This window comes from Belonocnema kinseyi, chromosome 4 (genome assembly GCF_010883055.1).
Source record: "Belonocnema kinseyi isolate 2016_QV_RU_SX_M_011 chromosome 4, B_treatae_v1, whole genome shotgun sequence".
Lineage (NCBI taxonomy): Eukaryota > Metazoa > Arthropoda > Insecta > Hymenoptera > Cynipidae > Belonocnema > Belonocnema kinseyi.
Genome location: NC_046660.1, coordinates 998565 through 1008773, shown reverse-complemented (window position 1 = coordinate 1008773; position 10209 = coordinate 998565). Strand labels below are relative to the sequence as shown.

At 22.1% G+C, this 10209-nt stretch overlaps 2 protein-coding genes across 2 annotated transcripts in view; one reads left to right on the top strand and one right to left on the bottom strand.

Moving 5' to 3' along the window:
- LOC117171672 (L-allo-threonine aldolase) overlaps positions 1 to 10209 on the bottom strand; it is a 30705-nt gene that overhangs the window by 5788 nt on the left and 14708 nt on the right. Inside the window, exons 2-4 of the mRNA XM_033359185.1 lie at positions 5056 to 5120; positions 3139 to 3256; positions 465 to 548 (exon numbers count right to left, since the gene is read on the bottom strand). Coding sequence (XP_033215076.1) covers positions 465 to 548; positions 3139 to 3256; positions 5056 to 5097 — 244 coding nt within the window. The 5' untranslated portion in view covers positions 5098 to 5120. The remainder of the gene's footprint in view (positions 1 to 464; positions 549 to 3138; positions 3257 to 5055; positions 5121 to 10209) is intronic.
- LOC117171671 (myosin heavy chain, non-muscle) overlaps positions 5348 to 10209 on the top strand; it is a 180284-nt gene continuing 175422 nt past the window's right edge. Inside the window, exon 1 of the mRNA XM_033359183.1 lies at positions 5348 to 5401. Within this exon, the coding sequence (XP_033215074.1) occupies positions 5373 to 5401 (29 nt within the window). The 5' untranslated portion in view covers positions 5348 to 5372. The remainder of the gene's footprint in view (positions 5402 to 10209) is intronic.

Below are 10209 nucleotides of genomic sequence, written 5' to 3'. Positions count from 1 at the left end.
ATTATCAAAATTTCGTCCCTAAAGTCTATTTTCAAACAAATTTTCCCTGAAGGCCCCTATTTTCAAGACTTGTTTTCTAAACTTCCACATTTTCAAGTTTGGCCCCTAAAGTCCCCTATTTTCAAATTTTGGTCCCTAAAGTCGCCTATTTTCAATTTTTGGTAATTAAAGTCCTCTACTCTCAAGTTTTTGTCCCTAATCTCTCCTGTTTTTAATCTTTTTTGCTTGAAGTTCCTTATTATCAAAATTTGGTCTCTTGAAGTCCCCTATCTTCAATATTTGGTTCCTATAATCTCCTATTTTTAAGAATTTGTTCTTGATAGCCCCTATTTTCAAAACTTGTTTCCTTAAGTTTCATATTTTCAAGTTTTGGCCCCTAGATCCCCTGTTTTAAGGATTCGTCCCAAAAGTCCCATGCAATTTATATGACCTTTAATTGAAAATTTTTTATCAGTGGTACTTACTCGCTATTAAGTTTCCCATAGTTCCAGATGTAACGAAAAGTGCGGCTTCTTTTCCGAGCAGCTTTGCAGCTTTTTCTTCTAGTCCTGTTTACAACAATTTTCATACCATTGTAATTCATATCAGTATATAATTTAAAAAAATGAATTTAGTTAATTACTACTTAAGAGACATTAACATTCAAAATTACATTTAAAATACAAATCTTGAAAAATCGTAAAAATTAAATTATTACAGAACAAACGTTCAAAATAACATTTAAAATACAAATCTTGAAAATAATTGAAAATTGCTAGAATTGAAGAGTATTTAATTTTAAATATTTAACATTAGAAATTTTGCAAGCTTTCAGTTTTAGAATTAAAAATTCTCAATTTGGAAGATTGAGAATTGATAACTCTTTGATTTTTCATTTTAAAATAATCCAAATTTAAATTTAAATTGAAGAATATTCCATTTTAAGTCTCTAATCTTGATCTTGATCTTGATCTTAAATACAATTTAGTTAATTACTACTTAAGAGACATTAATTAAAATTCCTTTTTTTATATAAGGCAACAAATGTTATATAAAAGTAAATGAATATATCAGTTTTGAAAAAAGTAATCAAAATTCAATTGGGAATGTATAAAATTGAATAGATTTCAATTTTTAATCATTACATTTTTATTAAATTGTATTGTAAATCTTCAAAATTGAACTATTTGAAAAAATTTCGAAATTATATATTTAAACATAAATCATGAAAATTGAATCATTTTTAATTCTACATTTTCAAAATTCGAGAATTTTAAACTAAAATTTTTCAAAGCAACATCAATCTGAATTATAACCGTTATAAACATAAAAAATTTAAAAAATCTGTGATTGTAAATCTTCAAATTTGAAGAATTTTAAATCTTTAATCCTGATCTATTAATTTTTGTATTTAACGTAATTCTTAATAATAAATGTTATAAATATTTAAAAAAAATTTAATCTTTAATTGTAAATTAAAAAAATATGTAGAAGAATATTCAGTTGGAAATTGTATAAATGAAATTACTTAAAAACAACCGTTCAAAATTACATTTAAAATGTAAATCTTAAGAAATGAATAATTTTTTATTCTATATTTAAAAAATTCAATTATTTCAAACTGCAATTCTTCAAAATTCTAGAAATTTAGATGATAAATTTCTAAAATCGAACACTTTTTAATTTTGAACACTTAACATTTAAAAATTTGCAAGTTTTCAGTTTTACAATTAAAAGCTCTGTAATTTTGATGATTTACATTTGAAAATTCTTCAATTTAAAATTAATCGTCAAAATTACAGAATTTTTAATTGTTAAAATTGAAAATTGCAAAATTTTGAATTTTAAGTATTAAAAATAAAAATCTCTTCAATTTTAGAAATTAACCATTCAAAGTTTTACAATGACAAATTCTGTAATATTGATGATTTACATTTGAAATTTCTTCAATTTGGAACAATTATGATTGAAAACCCTTGACTTTTGATCCGGAAAATAATCCAAATTTAAATATAAATTGAAGAACGTTCAATTGGAAATCTTTAATCTTGATCAATACAAAAAATATTTGTTTAATAACATCATTCTAAATTATTAAATTTTTTAAACATTAAAAAAAAAATCACTAAAGTAGAAGAATTTTCAATTGCAAATCCTAAAAATTAAACTATTTGAAAAAAAACCTTCAAAATTACATTTAGAATATAAATTTTGAAAACTGAATAATAATTTGAAATTATATAGTTTCAAAATTAAAGTAATCTTGATGACTTACATTTGAAATTTCTTTAATTTGGAGGACTTGAGTTGAAAACTCTTGACGTTTGATCTGCAGAATCATCCAAATTTAAATTTAAATTGAAGAATTTTCAATTTTAGATCTTCAATGTTGATCTATTCAAATTTTTTTTATATAGCGTCATTATAAATGATCAACGTTATAAACATTAGAAATTGAGATATCTTTAATCAAATATCAAAGAATTTTGTTTTGGAAATCTTCAAAATTGAACTATTTTAAATGAAAAATTTCCTAAATTGAAGTATTTTCAATTGTAAATCGCAAAAATAAAATTATTACAAATAAACGTTAAAACTTACATTTCAAATATAAATCTTGAGAATTTAATAATTTTAAATGATAAATTTACAAAATTTTCAAATTTTCAATTGCAACTCTTCAAAATCGTAGAACTTGAAATTGTAAATCTTTAAAATAGAAGTGTTTTTAATTTTGAAAATTATTTAAATTTTAAGTTTTGCAATTAACAATTCTGTAATTTTTATAATTTGCATTTAAAATTTCTAAATTTTGGAAAATTTAGAATTGAAAATTCTTGTCTTTTGACTTTCGAAATTATCCAAATTTAATCATTTTTATTTATACGTCTTTAAAATCCTAATTTATTCTTAAACCATTTTTAATTATAAAATATTATATATAGCCCTTCAATAGCCCTCCCTTCTATAGCCCTCCTGAGAATCGACTCTGCGCCGCAGGTAGGTGTAACAGGAGCGGCGCGGAGTCTGCGGTTGTTTCTCAGGCGAGCACTCAGGCGTGAACAAACGGAGACGAAGGTGGCTATAATGAGTTAATTCCCACCCATCCCAAAATTGGCGCTATAGAAGAGTTTTACTGTATTTTGAAAAAAAAATTACTTATCACAGTGGGATCCTCTCCATAAACGTCGTCGCCTAATTCTGCATTTAACATTGCCATTCTCATCGCTTTGGTGGGTTTGCTTAGTGTGTCACTTCTTAAATCCACAAGAATACTCTAAAATAAAAATAAATTTACGAATTAAAAAAAAATCAGGACCAAAAATATTGCGTAGCATGGAAATTCAGAAATGGATTTTTTTTTAAGAGAAACTTTTTTAAACTTATTTTATTAAATAGCTGCATTAATAAATAAAGCGAAGAAAATAAGAAATTACAAAGTGTCATATTTTTTTTAAAACAGAAAACAATGAAAATCTATTCTAAATCAGTACAAATGCAATTAATTGCTTATCTTATGTGAATAATATATTTATTTAACAAAAAATATTGTTTCTATAAAATTTTATGAACAGACACATGGTTTTTAATTTTTATCAGATCTACCTTTTTGATTTTCATTTAAATAAAAGCGGAAACATTTTTAAACTTTTAACGCGAAAATATGAATTTTGAACTAAACAGTTGAATTTTCTACAAAATAGTTGATTTTTTAACCAAAAAGAAAGTCTTTTTAATAAAATTGTTTAATATATTTGGTTGAAAATTTGAATAATTGGTTTAAAATTCATATTTTCGGGTTGTTAATTCTACTTTTTTTTGTTGAACGTCTACTATCACATTTTCAGGTGATAATTCATCTTGTTTTATTAAAAATTTTATTTTTCGGTTTTGAATATTTTATTATTTTGTTAAGAATTGAACAATTTTGTGAAAAAGGAATTTTTTTCTGCTTCGAATTTCGTCTTTTTAGCTTGAAAATTAAACAATATGTTAACTTTTTTTGTTTTTCTTGAATTCAACTGTTTTTTATTTAAATTTTTTTCTTGAATATTAACGCTTAAATTCATATTTTTCGGGTTTAAAATTCAACTCATTGGTTAAAAGTTAAATTAGTTTGTTAAAAATTCATTTTTTTTCGTAGAACATTCATCATTTTAGTTGAAATTTCATTTTTTTTTTTTGATAATTTAACTATTTTGTTGAAAACTCGTTTTTTTTGTTGAAAATTAATTTTTATGCTGAAAATATAAATCTTTTTTCAATAAAACTGTTTAGTTGATAATTGTCTTATTATTACATCATATTTCGGGTTACAAATTTAACTTTTTTTATTTATTTATTTATTTTTTTGAGTAAATACGTCTTTTTGACTTGAAAATCCAACAATTCAGTTAAAAAATGGTTTTTTCTTGTCTGAAAATTATTAATTTTTAAAATGAAAACTCAATTTGTTTGGTTGAAAATTAATTTCTTAAACTAAAAATGTAACTATTTCATTTTTGCTTCGCAGTTTTTTTTAATTCGTATATTTTGTTGAAAAATCGTCTTTTTGGTAGAAAATTAATTTTCTTAGATGAAAATAATCTTTTCTTTAATTTCAACCAAAATTATTTTCTCTTTCAGATTAAAATTAATTCATGTATTTTTTGGAAAATTCGTCATTTTTAGTAGAAGGTAATCTTTTAGTTGAAAATTATATCTTTTTTTAATTTAAATATTTAGTTGATAGTTAACATTTTATTGAGACTTCATATTTTCGGATTAGAAATTGAAATTTTTGTTAGAAATTAATCTTTTTCACTTGAAAATCTAATATTTTGGTTACATTTTTTTTAGTGAAAAATGTTTTTTGGTTGAAAACTCAATGTTTTGTTGAAAATTGTTCTCTTTGATTGAAAGTCTATCGTCTTTAGTTGAAAATATTTTGTTTCTAAATTTTGACTTTTTTGTTGGAAATTCATTTTAAAATAAATACCTACTTCATTTTTGTAGAGATAGTTTTAAAAATATATTTTTTTAAATTTTAAGTAAAAAAGGAAAGAAATATTATAAGTAAAATTTAATTTTACTTACTTCGTTCTCTACATTCTTTTCTGTCTCTATTTGCACGTACATTTTAGCGAATTGTAGATAATGATCTGAAAATTTATGTAATTTTTATAATTCAGTTAATTAATAATTATTTATCTCACTTACATAATTAAAACAAATTTTCTAAAAAATATTATTACAATTCACAAATTAAACAATTTTACATGTTTTAAAAAGTCTACAATTTTCTAATTTGTATAAAAAAAAAGAATATCAACATACAGTTTTGATCTAACTTCAAGTTGCAATTTCCTAAACTTAAGGTTAATTTCTGAACATTTTTTTAATTTCGGTGCCAGATGAAGTGCTTTGGTTTCAAAATGCATTGGTATGATGAATTTTATTTATCCATAGCTAATCAGAGGCCATCCATAATCAGCCAGCCTTTTTAACTATTTTTAAAATTATTACCACCCAAAAATGATGATATAATTTTGCATGTTTTTTAAGAGTTCATTTTTCATGAATTTTCAATAAGAAATCTTTCAAAACGAAATTTTAAACGTAAATAATCAAACTTACAGAATTTTTTTATTGTTAAACTTAAAAATTTTATTATTTTTAATGATAATTTTTAACAAAATTTTTGTTTCTTATTTAAAGATTCCCGGTTCAAAAGTTCTACAATGTTGAAAAGTTCCAATTAAAAAATTCTTGAACATTAAAAATACAGAATTGAAAATTATTCGAGTTTTATTATTTATATCTTTTAACCGGTTCAATTTTAAAGATTTACAATTTATAATAATTATTCAATTTAAGCAATGAACAATTTTTTAAGTTTTAAAAGTTATAATTAGAGAACTAGTATCTTAGAATATTTATAGTAGATATAATATTTTATAATTAAAAATTGTTTAAGAATAAATTAGGATTTTAAAGACGTATAAATAAAAATGATTAAATTTGGATGATTTCGAAAGTCAAAAGACAAGAATTTTCAATTCTAAATTTTCCAAAATTTAGAAATTTTAAATGCTAATTATAAAAATTACAGAATTGTTAATTGCAAAACTTAAAATTTAAATAATTTTCAAAATTAAAAACACTTCAATTTTAAAGATTTACAATTTCAAGTTCTACGATTTTGAAGAGTTGCCATTGAAAATTTGAAAATTTTGTAAATTTATCATTTAAAATTATTAAATTCTCAAGATTTATATTTAAAATGTAAGTTTTAATGTTTATTTTTAATAATTTTATTTTTGCGATTTACAAGTGAAAATACTTCAATTTAAGAAATTTTTCATTTAAAATTGTTTAATTTTGAAGATTTCCAAAACGAAATTCTTTAATATTTTATTAAAGATATCTCAATTTTTAATGTTTATAACGTTGATCATTTATAATGACACTATCTAAAAAAAATTTGAATAGATCAACATTGAAGATCTAAAATTGAAAAATCTTCAATTTAAATTTAAATGTCGATGATTTTGCAGATCAAACGTCAAGAGTTTTCAACTCAAGTCCTCCAAATTAAAGAATTTTCAAATGTAAGTCATCAAGATTACTTTAATTTTGAAACTATATAATTTCAAATTATTATTCAGTTTTCAAAATTTATATTCTAAATGTAATTTTGAACGTTTTTTTTTTCAAATAGTTTAATTTTTAGGATTTGCAATTGAAAATTCTTCTATTTTAGTGATTTTTTTTAATGTTTAAAAAATTTAATAATTTAGAATGATGTTATTAAACAAATATTTTTTGTATTGATCAAGATTAAAGATTTCCAATTGAAAGTTCTTCAATTTATATTTAAATTTGGATTATTTTCCGGATCAAAAGTCAAAGGTTTTCAGTCATAATTGTTCCAAATTGAAGAAATTTCAAATGTAAATCATCAATATTACAGAATTTGTCATTGTAATACTTTGAATGGTTAATTTTTAAAATTGAAGAGATTTTTATTTTTAATACTTAAAATTCAAAATTTTGCAATTTTCAATTTTAACAATTAAAAATTCTGTAATTTTGACGATTTATTTTAAATTCAAGAATTTTCAAATGTAAATCATCAAAATTACAGAGCTTTTAATTGTAAAACTGAAAACTTGCAAATTTTTAAATGTTAAGTGTTCAAAATTAAAAAATGTTCGATTTTAGAAATTTATCATCTAAATTTCTAGAATTTTGAAGAATTGCAGTTCGAAATAATTGAATTTTTTAAATATAGAATAAAAAATTATTCAGTTTTTAAGATTTACATTTTAAATGTAATTTTGAACGGTTGTTTTTAAGTAATTTCATTTATACAATTTCCAACTGAATATTCTTCTACATATTTTTTTAATTTACAATTAAAGATTAAATTTTTTTTAAATATTTATAACATTTATTATTAAGAATTACGTTAAATACAAAAATTAATAGATCAGGATTAAAGATTTAAAATTCTTCAAATTTGAAGATTTACAATCACAGATTTTAAAAATTTTTAATGTTTATAACGGTTATAATTCAGATTGATGTTGTTTTGAAAAATTTTAGTTTAAAATTCTCGAATTTTGAAAATCTAGAATTAAAAATGATTCAATTTTCATGATTTATGTTTAAATATACAATTTCGAAATTTTTTCAAATAGATCAATTTTGAAGATTTACAATACAATTTAATAAAAATGTAATTATTAAAAATTGAAATCTATTCAATTTTATACATTCCCAATTGAATTTTGATTACTTTTCTCAAAACTGATATAATCATTTACTTTTATATAACATTTGTTGCTTTATATAAAAAAAGGAATTTTAATTAATGTCTCTTAAGTAGTAATTAACTAAATTGTATTTAAGATCAAGATCAAGATCAAGATTAGAGACTTAAAATGGAATTTTCTTCAATTTAAATTTAAATTTGGATTATTTTAAAATGAAAAATCAAAGAGTTATCAATTCTGAATCTTCCAAATTGAGAATTTTTAATTCTAAAACTGAAAGCTTGCAAAATTTCTAATGTTAAATATTTAAAATTAAATACTCTTCAATTCTAGAAATTTTCAATTTTGAATAATTACAGTAGAAAACTCTTGAATTTTGAAAACATAGAATTTAAAAATATTCAATTTTCAAGATTTGTATTTTAAATGTAATTTTGAACGTTTGTTCTGTGATAATTTAATTTTTACGATTTACAATTTTTAATTCTTTGGTTAAAGGTTTTTTAATTTTTAATGTTTATAATTAAGAACGATTTTATTTTAACAAAAATGTTTGTAATCCTAAATGTTCCAAATTAAAGAAATTTCAAATTTAAATAATCGAGATTACAGAATTTGTAATTGTCAAACTGAAAACTTGCAAACAGTTTAATGATAAATGTTAAAAATTAAAAACTCTTCAATTTTTGAAATTTACGATTTTGAAGAATTACAGTTAAAAAAAATTTGAATTTTGAAAAAAGAACTTAAAATTATTCAATTTTCGCGATTTATATTTTTAATTTAATATTAAATAATTTCATTTTTACGATTTGCAATTAAAAATTCTACAATAATAAAGATTTCCAATACAAAATTCGTCAATTTTTAAAATATGCAATTGAAGATTTCCTAATGTTTATAACGTTCATAATCAAGACGGATGCTATTTTGAAGAATTTAGGTTGAAAGATTTTCAATTTTGAAAATATAGAATTAAACATTATTCAACTTGCATGATTGATAAATAAAATTTCGCACTTTTTGTTGAAAGTTCAATTTTTTAAATTAACAATAAAAAAAGAAAAATGTAAACGATTAAAAACTGAAATATACTCGATTTTATATCATTAGCAATTGAATTTTGATGGCTTTTTTTAAAACTGATATAATTTTTTACTTTCATGTAACATATGATGTTTTATATAAAAAAGGAATGTTAATTTGGTGTCTTAGGTAGCAATTACATAACTGTATTTAACACCACATTGAAAACGTTAAAAAAAAATTAAGAAACATAGGTTGGGGGGGGGGGGCAACCCATTATGTTACAAGTTGTTACATGTGGGTTGCGAGGGATAAAAAATTGTCAAAAATCTGGTACCTTAATTATGGAAGGCCCCTAATTAATGCTAGGGGAGAATTTTCTACAGTGGATAGTACATACAGTGCATAATCACTAATTAATGATATCTATGTGTTTAAAGAAGTTTGTATTATTATCAGGGAATAACAGAAATTCTTAATGTCTTTACAGACTAGATGGAGCTATGAATTAAACTTTTTTTTAAATTAATTTTTTTCTGAAAAAAGATCTTCTTCGCTCCGCTGGGAATCGAACCACCGAACTTCCGATTGCCGGTCGGCTACTTTTCCCTTACGCTACTAGAGATATCGAAAGAAGAATCCTTTTTCAGAAATACACGCATTAATTTTCCGGGTGTTTCAAATCGAATTTTTTCAAGGAATCTGTATTATCATTAGAGAATAACAGAAATTTTTAACGTCTTTTCAGACTAGAAGAAAAATCCTTTTTCAGAAATGCATGCATAATTTTGTCAGGTTTGACGTATTCAAATTTTTTAAGAAATCTGTATTATCATCAGAGAATAACAGACATTGTTTACGTCTTTTCAGACTAGTATGAAAAAATTTACTGAATTAGATTTATTCATAAAATTTTTATTTATTTTTAAATTTATTACTAGCCTGGAAAGGCGTTCGGAATTTCTTTTATTCTCTGATGATAATACAGATTACTTGAAAAATTTGAATATGTAACACCTGAAAAAATAATGCAAGTATTTCTGAAAAATAATTCTTCTCTAAGATATTTTTTTCAGAAAAAAATTAATTTAAAAAAATGTTTAATTCATAGCTCCATCTAGTTTGAAAACACGTTAAGAATTTCTGCTATTCTCTGATGATAATACAGATTTCTTGAAAGTTTTGAAAACGTAACACCTGGCAAAATAATGCTTGTATTTCTAAAAAAAAGATTCTTCTTTCGATCTCTCTAGACGCTTAAGGTAAAAGCACCCGACCGGCAATCGTAAGTTGTATGGTTCGATTCCCAGCGGAGCGAAGAAGATATTTTTTCAGAATTTTTTTTTTTTTAATATCAATTTGTGTAAAATAATTAATATAATTTAATGAACAGTTTAGAAACAAGACGTGTTAGTAAATTAAAATTGATTAAATTTATTTTTTGTTT